The sequence below is a fragment of the Lineus longissimus genome, chromosome 10 (assembly GCF_910592395.1).
Source record: "Lineus longissimus chromosome 10, tnLinLong1.2, whole genome shotgun sequence".
Taxonomy (NCBI): domain Eukaryota; kingdom Metazoa; phylum Nemertea; class Pilidiophora; order Heteronemertea; family Lineidae; genus Lineus; species Lineus longissimus.
Genome location: NC_088317.1, coordinates 18,272,156 through 18,290,747, shown reverse-complemented (window position 1 = coordinate 18,290,747; position 18,592 = coordinate 18,272,156). Strand labels below are relative to the sequence as shown.

Here is an 18,592-nt window from a genome sequence, read left to right as displayed (position 1 = left end):
TCTAAGTAATCGTATATTTCGATAGTTGTAGAGATTTTTCTCAACATATCGTATTTATATACCTCAGTGATATAAAATAATATCTTTGCAGTTGATTTAACGATTGAATGGCCTTTTTAAAAAGTTTTTAAAAGTCGAGGTCAGCAGGGTCAGACTCAGAGTCTATTGTTTTGAAAGACTCCGGCAGGGTCAAAAGAAATAGTTGTTGGTGCCGATCATGTCTTCAATATACGCAACCATAATCGCTTGGGCCGGTGAAATATATTGAAGCAGTCAAAAATCCGACAAAATTGCATTTCTGTATTAAGTTTGAAGTGTTAAATAGAAAAAGGTACCTCCACTGTCAGCATTGGTTATCCCACCAAACATGCTTGAGTAAAGTCGTCATGTCGCCGAAAACCGTGGCTGCCACCGCAGTTTTGGCCCACATTTCAGCTCCAGCCTGCGTTGTTTGGCGTCCGCTAGTTCGATAACAAGTCCTTCACCAACTTTTTGAAGGGCACAATCATGTAGTCACTACTTGTTGAACGGAAAGTGGCTGATAAGTACCTGTATTGAAAATCTCTCTGATTACAGAATGTCTTTTTGAGAGTCGTCGTGCAGTATTTCACCAAGTCTGCCAACAACCATCTTATGTTGCTATGTCATCATACTGTTATATTGAACAATACTATCCTAGTATTCTATGATATCAATGGCCTTGGATTTCATCCGAGTGGGAACTGATGAATGTATCGGAGAACTGGCGTAAACCATTAGTTGGTGTCCCATGGAAGCATTAGTACCGATATTGGCCTGACATATCCACCCGAAATACGGCCATTATTGGAATATAAATCAAACTATTGTGGGAGGAATAGCGTTATCTGCAGCATGTTGATTAGACTCTTCCCAAATATTACCAATTAACCCTTTGAAGGGGAAACCACACATATTGGCAGAAATGAAAACTGGGAGATGTTAGTCTAAACCAGAGTGCCTTTGTCTAAACCAGAGTTGTTTAGTCTAAAGAAGAATGCTTTTCCCAGGCTGTACGGTTTGACTGATAGTGATATTAACAAAAGTTCCTACTCTTGATTACATTGATGAAATAACATACAAGGACTGTATGAAATCCACCAAAGTGATTTTAAGTGTTTGAAAAGTTGAAATCTCCATAGGCAAGCTCCAGGTCCAGTGCTGCATTAAAATCATTGTTGGATACAATCTTTAATATTCACCTTGACAGAGCTAAGGTTTATAGAAGGTGATGATACTGTCATTAGAATGTAAAGACCTGTAGGCAACATGTTGCTAATACTTATCTCTAACATGAAAAAGGCAAAGGATTAGATACCATGAGTACTGAGTACCCGAAGAGCCGATCTCATTGACATGTACAAGAACCCCTAACCCATAGCAGTGCACCCTTCATTACGCAAATGGCGCAGATGTTTTTGCCTCGACTTTTCTAAACATTATCAAAAGAAAGCGACAATGGATGGAAGACTACATGACATCCAGGGTCGTGAAACTAGAATAACACAATATTGAAATGCCCAAACCATCTAACCGGTAGCTATTACTAAACACGTTTAAAAATAACGCTTTTTGCTCTAAACGTCGAGTAGCTGATGGTATCGTTTTCTGGATTACGCTCTGGGACAAGATCGACCATGACGTGAAATGTGCATTGCCCAGCGGGTGGATAATTACAAAGGCATTAATGGGTAGTATGAAATTGCATTAGGCTTGATTGATGTTGAGCTTTTTATCAGCTGCGAGTGATAAACATCGGTATGGCAAATTGCGATAGAATAGCCGTCATGAACAGTGACTGTGTAATATGAGGGGAGACTCCTCTTGTCAGGTCAATGTTGGATGGAAGCTCTGGCGAGTGACTTATTGCAGGTTTGACGAAAGGCTTTGTTTCGGATGCAGATTGCGTGGCCGCCAGCCGCTGCAGTGACTGTCAAATTCAGATTTGTTTGACAAGTTAAGCTTGAAAAATAAGAGATAGTTCTTTGGGTTTAACTCAAGGTTTCAGCATAGTTCAATGAGTGTACTGCATCAATAGAATCCAGATTTATAATCTGTTTATAGAAATATCAAAGTGGACTATGTTGCCACTATGGCATAAGGGCCCTTCTCTGGGTTGGTGTCAACCCTAAAATTCGTTCACCCCGGTCGGATATAAGACATATAAAGACATCCCTGTACTGTGGCCACCCCTGACTATGCATATGAGGGATGACTTTGTCTCATTAATGGAGACAGATAGCTTCGTCCGTGTGAATTACTTCCAAGGGCACAGACCATGTAAGTGATTAATTAGTCAGTGTCTGATCAAAAGATTTAGTGTTAAGTGATCTGGAGAATTAGTGGGAGGTTGGAGGGGATTGCAAGGTCGAGCGAAAGAAGGTGTTACACTCATACTTTGATACCTTACAAAGACACATACTACGCTAATGACCTTAGGCACGTCACTTGAATTCTGCATCATCCTTTGAAAGTAGTGCAGGCCTAAAACCAGGAATCCGTATACCTGGACATATAGCGACATGGTCACATATAATACACTCTCAGAAGATTGTTCGCTAAGGAATTAGAGTGGTTGGTTGCAAGTTACGGCCTTCGGGAGGAATTGCGTAAATACCAGCTTACATGTCTTAATAGTATGGTTCTAACATGACATTCAAAAAAACCCTTTCACCATCTTTTCATACCACCACAGGCCTCACCTACCAGCTGTTCTTCTTTTGAGGCATATGGTACTGCCTCAGCGAGAGAATATGAAGGTGCACACTCCCTCTGAACTATTTGTATAATGCCTCGATATTTTCTATGACATGTATAATGCCAGCATCATCTTGTTAATAGCAGGGATGAGCTGCAACTGACAGACAAATGGTACATGTTTTATCCGTAAAAAGCAGTTGCAATAGTTTGGTACGAAATAATGGGTATTTTTATCTATCTTTATGCAAGATGATATTTGTATAAATACAGACGGGATATGTATCAGGGATTGTTCTTTCCGGGCCATCTTGAATCAGGCGTGGAAAGATGGGGAGGGGGTGTGCACCAAATGTTCGTCCCACATATTCATGAACGAATTGACCATGAAACTTTGGATCACACCAGGAATTCTGATGAGAAATGCAGTGCACGCCCCCTCTTTTTCTGGCTCCTGGATCCACCCAGTGAATTGTTGTCTCAAATAACTTTTGAACAGGGCTGATAAACAATCAATATGTTGTACCAAGGTGTTGCTTTATCCTGAGGGTGCTCTCAAGGTATTTCCTTTCCACATTTCTTGGGAGAGGGGGGCACAGACATCTCTCTCAAAGATGTGTTCAGGGGAATGACCAAGGAAAAGACGTACTGTCACAAACAGAGTTGGGCGATGCTTGGGTATCGATTCCATAAGGTCAGACAGCGGAGAAACCACATCAAAATTAACCACTCGGACCAAAAATATTGTGGTGTAAAATCATTTCAGCTGACCTGGAAGACTTGTAAAGACTGTTTGTGGTGGTGTTTAGAAAGATATTGCCGCCAATGGTGATTGCCCCCCGGCAAAAATTCCCAAGGGTCCACCACAGCTTTATCAGAACATGGTATCTCTTCCTCTCGTGATTGCAGTCATTACTTGTGACTGCTATATAGATGTTGGCGCTGATATAACAGTAATTGGTTAACAATGTGTGGGGTTCTAGCCATGGACCGGGAAGCTCACTGATTGTCGGTTGAGTTGGTCAGCATTTTGCTTGAGCCCCTGAAGGTGGTTAACAAGCAGACTGAGTTAAAGCATGACGAAGGGACCAATGTAGAAATGTTTGTGTTTCACACAATGGTTAACAAGGCTGTGCGGATGTGGTTCTTGCCTGTCTAAGCACTTGCATGTTGTTGTCAGTCCTAATGCTACAGTTAGAAATTTGCCGAAGGCGATGACACTTAGTTGAGCTAGTGCTGGCATTTGTCTTTAACAGGAAGCTGAGCCATGTTAACTAGCTTAGTTGAGCTTCTTGCCATACCTTTCTGCAAAGATCAGTCCATCATTTGACGAATCGGCCATTCGTCATGACTTACGTTATATCATGCAGACGCTTTCAGAAGAAAATACACAGACGGGAATCATGATGCCCGACTCTGATCTCATCATTATCATCTATACCTATTGATAAGGGATGGTTGAATGAATCTAGTCTGTGCAAGTGAAAAAAGTTCGATGATTATCTGCTGTAATTCTATTGCCAGCCCCATAAATCAGCATCTTATGATGCTCAAGATCTGGAAATTGATGAGAAGGGTATTCTCGGCTTAAGACGCACAGGATATGAGAAATCTTGTTAGTTTCAAGGAATAGCTCTGCAAATGTCACACAGTACGTTCGTTTATCTTGTTGTGCAAAGGGAGCCAGACTGAGGACACTGTAGTATAGAGCAAATCAGCTGACCTGTGATTTTTATTTTCGATCAGATGTCAAAAGATGTTTGTAGGAGCAACTCAATCTGTTACCCTCACAAGGAACGCATGAGCTGTGCAACCTTGTCGAGGACCAGCAATTGGAAGTCTGGTTTAAACTTTATGGAAATCAGGGTTTACATAGTTACATGAGTTACACTGCATTCATGTGTCACTTTTCAACCTCATATCATGCCTGTCAATTTGTCGGAGTCCATGGCCTCGTGACATGTGACGCGTATTTTGTCGCAAGTGACAATGCAATTTCTATGTCATTCACGATTGCTTTGAAAAGTTGCTGAAAACCAGTATTTCTTACTCATGGCCTCAGGGAATACCCATGCAGAAGCCATAGATAATAAGTCACCCTTCGTAATTATCTTCAGGAATAGCTTCCCAAAGGTTGTTCTGTGATCTGTCTTGTTGGTCTGAAAGAATAGCTGTCTAAGGGCATTCAGACTATCCTTTTTGCCAGCAGTTTTACGACTCCACTTAGGACGTCAATGACCTTCTTTCCTGACATGTGTCTCAAAGGTCTCAGGGGATGAGCCATTTGGCTGGCAATCTGATGTGATTCAAAAAAGCAGTAAAAACACTTCCTGTCAGCAAGCCTCTCTCGTGGGGGGTCATGTTTCCTTGGCAATCATCCCAGGTTCTCTATTACCTCATGTCAGCATCTATGATTGTGCCCCATCCGCTATTTCCTGCAATTGTAGATAGCAAAATACAATAATTGTGCGCCTCAAGGCGCAGAGGAAAGAGACATGGTCTTTTGAAAAAGCAACAGCGTGTTCGGAAATATTATATGGTTTCTTTGGCCAATTTTCTTTTTCAAATGTACACAGCTGCATTTAAGGGGATGACTTCATGAATCTGACATGTACCTTTTGGTCTCTTAAGTTGCCTTAGTCGCCAATATCAGTCATTTTTTAAATGAACTGCTGGAACTGAGTTTCTCAGTCTAGATTAACTCGGTTTCACCTTTTCCACAAAGCAGTCTATATTTCATCATATCTTTCTGAACAGCATTTTCACATGATGTACTGGCAATCTTATCGTGACACACCTTCTTGTCTAGCACCCCCCCCCCCCCCCCCCCGGTAAGAAAATTGATAAAAACTGGTACCAGAACAAAACTCAGTCTCTTGCCTAAAAGTACTTTGCCGTCCCATGACATTCCAAAGCAATTTATAACTGCCAGAGAGGTCCTTGTAGGTTTGGTGTTGTCTGTCAGTCTCTTTTTTCTGCAAATGCAACATTTGACTAGGTTTTTCTAGATGACTCCTTAGAGATAGTGCGATTGTGTTTTTAACTTTGTATTACCTATATGCGAAAGTACTTAATAAAGTGTCTGTTACAGTTTTTTATGTACCCCTGGGGGCGAAACAAGTGCTTTTAAAAAAATGAAATTGGTTTGACGTTGAGGAGGGAAGACACTTTTAAATGGTTGAGCCATCAGTAGATTTTTTTGCGCTGATAATAATGTTTCAAGCTTAAAGAAAGGTTTTGTTCATGTGTAAGATTGTTGCTGGAGTGACCAAAGATGCAGCCGACCGAAGAGAATTCGGATGGACTTCTTGGAGCACTGGACTGAAAGAAAGACAATGAGCTGACCTGCTATGCTGAGGGCATAACCGTGTTGTGCAGCACAGTCAAAAGCTCAGGTATCCCAATTACACCGTATTGGGGACATGACGCGGATGGTGAAGCTTATTGCTATCTAAAATACCGGTATTTTGACTTGCAATGATCTCTTACCCTAATGATAGGAATGAACTAAGAGAATTATTGTTTATTGTCACTCATAAATAGCTACAGATATTATGCCAGACGCAACCTGATTCTGTTCATCTCCCTCATAGAGTGAAAGAACCTACCGGAATGGCAAGGAATACACATCTTGTACTCCCTATGAGAAGATTTGTAGTACACAAGAGATGACAACATGAGAAAACAGACGGAATATGACTCGTGTCACATTATGTTCTCATATTAGTCCTCTTGATCCATTATAGACACAAGGTAAGACGAGGTAGAAACGGCGGGTTCCTTTTTGAGGCCAAGAAGGTTGAGGTTATGTTTGTGGACCTGATTTAGTCTCTGCGCCCTTCATGTCTGATACTGACCACCAAGGTTTTGCATCGTATCACCCGGCTACAGTCATGACAGTTAAAAGGGGGTATAGACCCTGATGTTCAGGATGACAAAATGGCTGCCCCACAGCACTGGTGGATGTGTTCTATCATTAAGGCGGGTTCCCCTCACCAAAAAGGTCATATCTAACGAGACAGATTTGCTGCCTAATCAGGTTGCTCCTCTGCCTCTCCTAGATGCAGTAAAGGCTGATATAACCAATTACCAATTACCAATTACAAAACATGATCATGACGTGTGTCATGTGAACTTTGCCTGACAAGTGACAAAGTCATTTATGAATTGTATGTAAACCATATATAAATTGTAACCCATGTGGGTCGCCCCATTGGCACATAGCTGCGGGACAGATACATAGATGTCAACCCGACCTTACAAGACTATACCTAAGGATGGCCAGACTACGGTTACTTCATTTCATCCCAGTGGGTAAGAGATAAGGGAATAGCACACATAATGATAATAATCTATCCCCTGATACAGGAGCTTTGAAAATGGACAGAACGCCTTGGCGGTATCCAACTACTTAGGAATGTCTTTTGATTTGTAGGGTAAACCCGATGACTGACACCACTGTGCCAGCTCTGTATCTCTGCACTGCTGTCAAATATGGATATCAAAGGATGATTATACTCCCTTACAATAGATGTTATGTGGAGATGTTGTGTGAGCCAACTGGAGATGAGATGCAGGGCCCTGTTGTTAGAAAGCATTTTATCTCATGGTATCATGTGGAATTTGTTAGAGCTTATAATCGAAAACACTCACCATATTCTGAAAGGATTCTTTTCTCTGACTTATTCATCTTAAAGCATCTTACAATGAGAGAGGAAGATCCATACAACACCAACTAACCTACAAAACGGGAAAATCCCACTAAAAACAAACAGGTTATGGTACTGGCCATACTGCCAAGACTGCTGTTGTCATGGATTCTCTGCATTGACATCAGCTGCAACCTAGCTTGCTTCATCATTAGTGTATCTCTCATTACATATTTATATAGACCTGGAGATTTTATATTAGAGGTAAACATGTCAATATCTTGCCCTCAGCATTTTGAGTTCTGGTTCATGCATTGTCAAAAACAGCAAGATGTGTATGATGTTAGATGTTTTCGTCTATCTTTGTGCTGCACTGGCTTAGTGTGGGAAGTATAGTATTTCAGCTACAAAGTACTTGAATACCGCATATAGGAGTTTTGTCGCCTTGATGGTTCGTTGTTAGATGTCGGATATCCAAACATATCCTTTCCCCCTTGCTCATGTTCTATTTGGCATCATCCTTCCACGTATCCTTTGGCACTTTCCCAATCTTGAGGTTCGTGGAATTGGTAAACTTGTCTGCCTCTAATAACCATGATTTAACTGTTGTTTTAGACACTGTTACTAGAAAAGCTTTAAAAGCGTGTCTCATATTTTAGCTTACATTTATTTTGGAGACCTACTAATGTCTGAGATAAGTTCTTTAGAAAACAGTGCAGAGCACAGAGGCGTTATTGCTGGACTGTCGGGGCATTCGAAGGGTCCGCCCAGGGTTCAAATCCCTGTCTTGTCCCCTCTTTGTCCTTCACAAGTCGCGCTCAGGCGTACTGAAATGACAGCAGCCACTTAATAGCCCAAAGTTCCTTTTGGGTGACTAGACAAAGTCGTTGTAAAGCGCTTTCAATTTGGTACAGTCCCTTGGTAGCTGTCAGAGCCCTGGCAGTGGCGAAGCATCCTCTGATTTCAGATACATATTACGTGAACCCTTGCTCGCATCTCGGCCACGGGTTGTTGTGACGTCTGCCATAATATCATGGCGCCCCTTCAGAGTACCTAATGCAAGAAGAGAATGCCTGTACATCTTCAGATGCCCAAGCACTCTAATGTGTATACTTTGGAAAGCTTCAACCTCATAAGGATCACTTTTATCAGCATGGTCCTCATCTGCTAGCACTATTGAACAGTCCTAATAACAACCTAAACTCTCCCTTAAGACTCTATACGCCAATACGGCCAGCCACGACAAAGCAATAATGCGAAAACAGTCTGACAACTTTGGAACATAAATCTGGCTATTTACCGAAATCTAAATTTACCATCGGCAATCAATTTTGCCTTTTTACGGAAATGTCAATACAAATTGCTGGGCGCACAAAGTCTTTTGTGTAAGTGCTCCGCAGATACTGCGAGTGTCATGTGTTGGCTCGATAAAGTTGCATCAGGGTGTAGAAAGAGGCTGATTTACTCCACAACAAGTCCATCCATTTTTGCTAACTGCTCTGCCTGGGGTTGTAGAGTATGCAGTTTCTTTTGAATGGTTTCGAGAAATTGAGTGCGGGTAACTGGACACTTGAGAGTACTAAACAATGAGTATCCTTCCTAGTCTACTGTTGTTCTTTTCCGAGGACCATGTGAATGCAGGGATGTGCAACAATGAGATCTGATGCTGGGTTCGCTCAGTATTAAATAAAGAAACAACGACTGTACCAGTTACATAGCGGGTCAACTTTTCTAACCTTACAGGGGAATAATGAAGTCCAATGACAGGCAAATAAAAAGACACATGCTTATATTGGCATCGATATCTCTTCTACTTGAACATTTGATCCAAAATCCAAATGAAAAAATAAATCAACCATGTTTTCTCTTTGAATGAAATCAATGCTTACCACAATGGGGATGTCAATAACATGTCTGAATTTTGAAAAAATGGGAAATTGAAATTAGAGCACCCAGCAGTTTTCATTATACACGTATAATGAAATAATTGTGCTTTTGGAAACCATGAACTAATGAATTTAAAAAAACAGAAATCGAGACGGGAGAAAATCCATCTAAAGACAGTCAAAAAATGGGTCAAGAAAAATCAATAGATCAATATCACCAAGTGTCTCTCCTGAAGCATGCCTGCAACTCAAGCGAACGAATTTCGGAAAAAACACGATTTATCGATCGCTATACCATTAGCCTAATGTGATTATTATGCTTGTTTAAGTACGATCTTTGGCAGGAAGGAAGATATCAATAGCATAGCCATTACAGGGAAGCCTCGGCCGTGAGAAACATCTGATTTTGATTTCAAAATACATTGAGTAATGGGAATTTGATCAGGGGTTTTCATTGGTGCAATTTGATTTTTTTGCTGACTATGTCAATGGTTTGACGCATTACGTGCCTGGTGTTCTTTTTGTAGGGAAATCCATCACTTTTTCCACTAGACATTTGTAATTCAAGACTAAGCTAAAGACATTTGTAGTGATCCAAAACTGTGAATCACTTGGTCATTTCAGGCAAGTGAAATTGGCATTGACAATTTCCAATTACAAGTCAGACCCTCAGCCACTAATCCATCGCACTTTTGCTTTCTCATAGAAGTCTAACATCTCCTTCTGTCCATTCTCAATACACATACCCCGCATTATCAAACAAGTCTGTTTTCGCCCTAAAAGCTAAAACAAATATCCTATCTCGTCATCAGCCACCTTGGCCCTCCCTTAAGTCATTTCACCTTCTTAAACCACACTTCCATTCCACCGTTGTCCCTCCTCTCCCCCAAGAGACGGGATCCGATTGTGTTGCGGCTGGCTTCATAGAGATTGGTACTGGCAAGGGAAATTAAACCCATTAACTTTGCTTGTACCTGCCAGGAAATATCATTCACAAACATTAGATTTTTACCAGGTTGGATCTTTGGCCAGATCAGTTGTCTTCGAGGTGTTTCGAGTCTCTTTCGAGGTGTCAACTATATATACTGTACAGCTTCTCACATGAAAAGCACGCAGTCTAGCCAAATTTGATTGAAATTGAAAATAGGGTCTTCTTTGATGCGGGGAGACACACGTATCTGATATATATGTAAGCTTCAGCCTATAGGAAGGTCAGGACCATTATCGGAATGCATCACTTCTTTGAGAATCGGATCTATATTAATACCAAAAACAATTCCTTTTGATGAAGTTGATTAAACACCTTCTGTTTTGGCATGGCGGTTATCAAGTGTTCTGTAAAGGGTCTGAGAGGCTGCTTATTCTTAGTGGTGGGCTACGCTTCTCAGGATAATTCAGTTTTGTTGTAGATTCCTTGAAGAATTGGATATATATAACCAATACATTTCCGTTTGAAGTTGATTCGACGTTTTCTGTTTGCCCAACATGGTTGATAAGGATTCTGTAAAAACTCTATGGAGAACCTTTATTCTTGTGAGTGTGATTGAGCAGTGACAGTTGGGATAACTTCAAATTAGGTACTCATAGTGTTCACTGTTGTAAAATTTCATTTTCAAATATTTATTTTCTTGTTGTAACCTCTGTTTCGTGCCTCCGTATGTGGATGTTATGACAACATTGGATAATTGTATTCTGTGGTGTATAGATATAACATTGGATGTATCTATTTTGTTGTTGTTCACCTTGAACGAGGTACCAACTATTACTTCAAATTGATATCAGTGGAGACTGTTCACTTAGCAGGGTTTAAAAAATTACCGCCTGTCCCAATCTAAAATCCCGCAACAGGCAAGACAAGATAACTAATAGCACGGTGGCGTGTTTCTATCTCAGAGATAATTGTTCGTCGAGATGAAAACATAAACTATCCGTGCTACCAACCTTACTAAACCTTAACGAATTGGACACATTCCTCCGTATCTAACATTTCCACTATATCAATGAATTTTCTCATATTTTCTTATTAAGCTTCTACTCATTCTCCACACGGAATGCTAAACTATATTTCGTTGTCGCATTGACTTCCAAGAGTCATAATAACATTCAAATGTGACAGACTCGAGTCCCTTGGCCTTAACAAATTGCCTCTAAAGTGCCATTGGTGTCAATACAGCAAGTGTCTTGGACGTCATTCGTCTCATGTTTACATTATGTCTATTGAAAGACGGCTTGTCAATTTAAATTAATAATAATATGTCATATAAGATTGCCTTCTATTTTGATGATGTGTATGTATATTAGTTTGTTAGTTTTATTATTTGTAGTGTCTCTTTTATGACCAAGTGCTGGTGTTGTTGCTGAGATCCGGCCCTCAATGCTATAAGGATGCTGGATCGTCAGTAGACATCACCGCTCGGTAACATGGTAGCAGAACATAGATTCGATATACGGACCACATGGTTATGGGCCCAGCACGCTTCCACTGTGGTTGATAATGAACGGGCCTGCCATATTTGGCTTATAATTCATCTTTTACTTTTAAACCCCTCTCTCTAATAGCGGGTGCTCGACTAGCAGGTACTTTGCAGAATGTTAGAATTTCGACAGAGATTATCATATAAGCCTATCCAATAGTGTCAGATAGAGCTTTTCCGTCATTGTAAGAGTATGCCAAAAAGGTAAAGAAGGTACTATACCTCGTTATCAAATGAGTAAGTGAAACAACAAATTGACTGTGATCAAGAAGGGACATATATACAGTGTTTTGGAAAAAGACAGGACACGTACATCAACTAACCAACATCCGTCCTTGGGATATTGGTAATTTTTGACCGTGACATATTTATTCATCCATGAAATTGGCATTTGTGGCCGTTTAGACATTGATATGCATTGGTTTCAGATTCTCATGTATATTTTAACTTAGTTAGATGGAACGCCAATAGGATAGGCTGGAACTCAATCATTCAACCAAGAAGGAGATTCGGTGTTGAGATTCTCATCAGTTTTATCTAATCCTTTGGATAAATATGCTATGATTGGAATTGGCGCTGAGGAAATTGACATTTCGTTTGGAAACAGACATATCAGTTAGTCTGTTGCTGCAATCATCTTTGTCATCTGTAAGTTTGCAAATGGTTATATGATACGTGTATACAAAATTGATGTTTGCCACGACAGATAGATTTCATTTTTTCATTCCTGGTAACCTCCTGACGCACACTTTATGCATGGTTAATAAAACTTCAACATGTTCAAGGAAACCGCAAGTACTTTTAGGAGAACCTATTTTACTTCAGGCTTGTCGGTCTCACTCTGACTCTATCTTAGTATAGCAGACAGTTTGATACCTTATCTCATTTAGATTCAGGATCGCTAGCAGAAGCCAGGTCGAATCTGCACAACAAGGATTTTAGTTTTGATACTCTTGGATGCTGCTAAACATGTAATGTTTGGAATATACGAATTTTAAGTTTGGCATTTTTCGGATGAATTCGAGGATACTACAGTTTGAGTGTGATGGTGCCGTATACCATAACTCACTGTGAGTGTGAAGGTACAAATTACATCTAGGACTAGGACAGCATTTCTAAGATGTCACCAGTTAATTGCATAGCATCACAATGGACGGACCAATTCATCATATAGCATCATTTTTTGACACACGCTGTATATACAAGTTCACCTTGAGTACTCCCACTGAAGTTTGTTTTCCTCTCTTTTTAACTCCAGCCAGTTTGATATCTCGTCAAACAAATTGATGGAACCTAGCCGTTACAGGAGCAATGTAGAATGTTAAACAGCAGTGGTGTAGCATTCCTAGAGCACAGGTGTTTCATTGAGGTTGATAAAGAATTGTTGATAATTTTTTGGAGAAAAGCATTTTACTTGAAGTTCTGGTTTCCTTCCCGACCTTCTGTTTTGTGGTGCTGCCTTCCAATGGAACGTAACTAGGCAGCGTTGATTCATGGTTAGAGAACTTCTGTGAACAACTTCAATTTGTTTTTCAAACTTCAAGTGCAGTATGAGGATACCTTTCATGTGCAACTCCTTTCATAAGGATTAAGGTTTGGTCTTTCCCACTGAGTTACAAGGAATTTCAATACACAGTTTAAAATTACACATTTTCATTACAAACTTAAGGCTTTTGCATTCTGTTCACTTATATGATTTCTATTTGGATACTCGTCAAGAAGATGAGTGCTTTTGAGAAGAGGTTGCTGATGAAAAGGCTCGCTATATGACTGCTTTTGAATTCATTGGATATCTTCTTAATTAATACATGTATTTCATATGCAGATTAATATCATTCTCTTTATTAGGCCCGTCTGTGATTCTGAGAACAGAACAGAGAAGAATTCAGCTTCACCGGACTCGTAATTTATTCTTTAAACATAGAAAGCATGCTGATGCTAATTCTTTCCCATTGATCTATCCATCCTCGGTACATTTGCAGGTTGCAGGGAGATCAAATGAAGCATACCACCTCAAGTTACAAAAAATATCCACAGGTTTGAGAAATACCCAGCACAACTCGTAAGCCTCAGGCTGGTCGTGATGAATTCTGTCTCTAACATTTTCAAGCGCGATATTTAGAATGAAATATTACCATCGTCTCTCTTTTTCTTGCAGGGTGAAATCACGTTTGCGGATATACCGAATGACACGGACATTTCTTTGGATATAAACTGGGGCACGGCATACGAGTACCAGTTGGATGGCATCAAAAGTAACTTCACGCAATATCATGGAATAGACGGCGATATTTTCATTATGCAGCTGGTAGGTTCAATTTCGTTTTTCTCTATTTGTCGTTTAAATGGTTACGATGCTCGTATTTAATCATGGGTCAGGAAAATAGAACTGCTGTAATGCAGTTATCATATATGTAGTATTTGTACTGCTGTCTACACAACGGTAATGTTGAAATTTATATGCAGCATGTATCTATGCAATTGGAAATTTTCAATTACAGATTTGAAGTTTTTAACGAATGGCGTAGGCCTTCAAACAAAAATTGTTTATCAGAGAGGCCAGTGTGAAAAGAGACAGTGATGAAAGCGGTCCGCAACTTTACCAAATGCTATCGAACTGTGCTAACCTTTAGCATGTTTAGGGAGTCATGTGTGCGGTGGCTGGGAAAGGATATCACATGATTTTTTTGTTTAAAGAAAAAAAAATGTTCAGGAAATATTTCGATTGATGGACTTATCATCTCATCGAGTGATCGAGATAAATAACTCTGGCGATTGAGATATTATCTCGGGTGATCGAGTAATTTATCTTGATCGCTCGAGACAATAAGTCCATCGATCGAGATATTTCCTGAAAACTTGTTTTCTTGTTTAAACAAAAAATCATGTGATGTCCTTTCTCATGATGAAAAAAAAAGTGATGTCCTTTCCCAGTCACCGTACATTTATGTGGTTGTAATTTGTCGTGTATGCTTCTCCTTGATAACAGCCTCTAAAAAAATATTATGTCAGCGGAAAAATAAAAAGATGCTGCTCTATATCTTGTTAGGCTAATGTACAGGGCAGATCAGGTGATGCGCAATTAGATTTGGATGCAAAAAAGCTAGGACATATTCCTCTATCTTTTTGCACTGTGATCTTAGCAGTCAAATGTGGGTGTAATTGGTTGCGCTAACATCTGCCCAGTGATGCAAGCCCTTCGGATAATGAGTCTGATACCTTAACTAGTAGATTACGCTCACTGCTGTACAACTTCAAAAGGTCAGTGATGGCATAAAAAACCATGAACTGATCCAGTTGTACAGTCACCACTTTATAGAGTTGGGTTTATAGTCTGACGTCAACAACTGTAGAGGTTATCATCCACACACTTTTATCCAGGGCCTGCTTTTTCAAAAAAGGTATTCTCAGTAACGCTGATGTTAACTGGAAAGTAAGTGTAATGGATTGTACTAAAGGAGACAGCACCAAGCCAAGTTAACGTCAGCGTTAGCGACAAAACGTGTTTTGAACAACCTGGGTCTGGTCTGCTCAATCAACGCATTGGTAATGCAAATGAGACGAAGAGAGCTGCCTGGAGTCTCATGTCGATTGTGGGTTGAACCAGGGACCGCTTGACCACGAGCCGAGAGACGCAAGCCACTTGACGACATATTACAGCAGCTCCTAAATAACGAGTGGTGAATGAACCTTTCAAATGAACTCCCTGAACCTGTGAGAGCCGAAAATTTCGAAATAATTCACAGGTAAACAACAATGATGAGAGATGATTGGATGATTGGCTTTGTAAGAAAGCCTCACAGGCCAATTTTTTACCTATACCACATAAGCGAACCGATTAAGCATTATCAGAATCGTTAGCTCTAATTCTGAAAACATTGTGACCAGGTCATTCCAATTTAACTCCTGGATAAAAGAGGTTCAAGTTGCATCGGAAGCATTGCTGGTTTATTGATACCAGAACACAAAAAGAACACTGCCTTTGTGGTATGCCAACATGTTTGTGTTAAGATCCGTGAGATTTCTCAGTGGTGGACTATCCTTGGTTTTTAGCTCATCTGTGGAGAGCTTATAAAATAATCATGGCGTCTATCGTACATCGTCGTCATGGTTATATCCGTGATAGTTCGAGAAAGGAAAAGGCAGATGACCAGTCTTTTTAGGATAGTCCATGACAAACCTTTGTTTGCCTGACTGAGAGCTGGAGTGGAACACACTTTCACTTATGCAGTATCTGTAACCTTTACTTTACTATTTTCAATTGGATATCAAAACCTTTGTAATTCACTTATCAATACGCTGCTGCATGAATTAAAGACCTCATTAAGGTCTATTATCACGACATAACGACATTCAGTTTATTGGAAGGTTATGTTCCCTTGGGCGTTCTTGAAAATTGATCTAATATCATATTCAGATTGGTGGTATTATTGAAATTAAAACTTGGATGCGCTGGTTATGGAGTGAAAACTGACTGGATCTCTTTGGATTAGAGAGAATGCGTTGGCTTTGACGCTTTAATTGCCTTTATTTTGAAATTATTATGGCCTGTGTTTTGTTATAGCAAACTCTTTAGCATGGGAAACTCGATGACCAGCATGCGCAATGAAATAACTAGAAGCAACGCGTTGCCTGGTTGAGTAAACCACGTTAACACAGCACAGGTGTTAGAAATCTTTTGTTGTGCCAGACATCTATACACAAAATCTACTTTTTTTGCTTCACAGTATCCTTTCTGAATAACTTAAGCATAGTTTTAGCTGAATCTTTGCTTTCAAGTTTAACTCTGAGCAGGAGAAGGGTCCATAAGCTTTTGACAATTGCTCTTTCACCAAAGACGGTTAACATGAATTAATAATCCAGATCCCCTCAAGACGACCCACCGGGTTCACAATCTGCCGTCGACTGATCGGAGGACAGAATCAATGACTGTAAACCCCTAAAGGGTCGTTCAACGCCACTGAAGTTTGAGTGATCGTTAATTTGTAATACGATACACGATATACACATGATATATATCCTTTCCCTGCGGACATAAGCAGTGAGGAAAATAATTAGTTCGATCGTATAATACGACTTGAACATTTAACTCAGTGAGATGCTGGTCAGTGCAAGATTTATTGTCTTCGATGAATTGGATCATTAACCCTTTGCTGCAGGTGACGTGCATTGCACGTCGTGTACAAGACCTTAATAAAGAATGGCCACGCACCCCTATCTTTCTACTGCATCTGTCACCCAGTTATTACAACAGTGTTGCTGGAATCACAATCGCAACGCTTCATGCATCTCTAAGTTACAGTCACCAAACCTCGGATCGATGCACTGCTACCCATAGCATGGTAAGAAGGTAACTCATATCAATGTTATCTGATTACATTCAGGGTCTGTGATTATAGTGGTAATTCCCCTGGGGCTACAAAGAACGAGTCCAATTCAAGTGTCGACATTGTTGTCACTTGAATTTGGTGTGCATCATCCTAATTTGTCAGTTGCATGGTGTAGTGGCTTTTTATTGACTTCACCTCACTGTGTTTTGAATTATCCGTGTACAGGAAAGCACGAGACTGGAGTCCCCAGAGGAAACCTACGCTGTCGGAGAATGTCGCCCTCCACATCGCATGAGGAAGCCATTCAAGTGACACAGTGTCTGATGCCAATTTCAGACTTTCTTTCGAACAGTGCCATTCGATAGACGGATTTCTCGATGTATGTGGACGTACACACATTGAGCTTTGAACAGTACTGTACAACATTGTCCAACAATATTGCTTTAGTCGAACTGAACATTGATCCCCCATATTTGGGGGACGTATATCAGTTTCTCATAATGTTAATGACGTCTATTATTGGTCTCCTTATCCCATCCATCGCTTGACCAATTATACCTGTCAATCAACGTAAGGCGAGTGAATGACAGGCAATTATCATCAAGATATATGTATTGACAGTATCATTAATGTATTGCCTGCAGTGGTTCCTGGACGCCCATACTCTTCGATCACTTCCTGTCCAAATTGATGGCAATTCGGGAAGAATCCATGGGGGTTATAGCGGAAGGCCTTCAGTGGAAATCCGGGCAAGACTAATGCAAAAGCATGATTTGCTGATCTAGGGAGGTTGTTTACCTTTTCAAACCAATATTATGGCATTGTCGGACTTGAGATGCGCCCAATGCACATGGACAACGATTTGTTCAAGTGAAATTGATTAGAATGTCCCGCTGATACCAAGTATTGACATCTGTACTAATACAATTTTTTGTTGGTTTGATTTCCACACTGAACACTTTATGGAAACCGGTATTGCACATATAAGGTTTCCTTTACTTCCATTTTATCAGCCATAGAATTGTCGTAATATAACCTTTTGCTGCCTGTATCGAAGGATTTCATTAACGACTTATACAACTTTGACCTATAACATTGTATGTCAAATATCAAAGCCGATATCTAAAAAAAGTTTCATTTCATGCGATTCCATTTCGCTTTCGCAAAGGGCAGACCTGCACTTGAATATGACATTTACCTATAGAAAAGCTGCAAATTCCTGAAACTTAATCTGGCCTGTCTGACTTCAGCCTATAGCCTCCCGTCAAAAGCGGAAAAGGTGCAAGGAATGTCTCGCCGTATCTGCATAAAGAGACTGATGAGCATCAATTACATATTAGCATCTTTGATTGAGGAGCGTACTACCCGTGGTGGATGGTAATGTAACCTTACTCGGGACATCCATCATTAAAATAAACATACTGAGCTGAGAAATGAACGCCTTCAATTAGCATGTCTGATATAAAAATAGGGGGCAATATTCTGAACGGTATTGATGTGATTCTGTGAAACCCGAGACGTTATTTAGCGCTTTAGGG

The 18,592-nt window shown here is 40.2% G+C and overlaps 1 protein-coding gene across 9 annotated transcripts in view; it reads left to right on the top strand.

Moving 5' to 3' along the window:
• Positions 1-18,592, top strand: part of LOC135494436 (uncharacterized) — a 411,711-nt gene that overhangs the window by 61,143 nt on the left and 331,976 nt on the right. For all 9 annotated transcript variants that reach the window (XM_064782395.1, XM_064782396.1, XM_064782399.1 and 6 more), the window contains exon 2: positions 13,883-14,032. In XM_064782395.1, the coding sequence (XP_064638465.1) occupies positions 13,883-14,032 (150 nt within the window). The remainder of the gene's footprint in view (positions 1-13,882; positions 14,033-18,592) is intronic.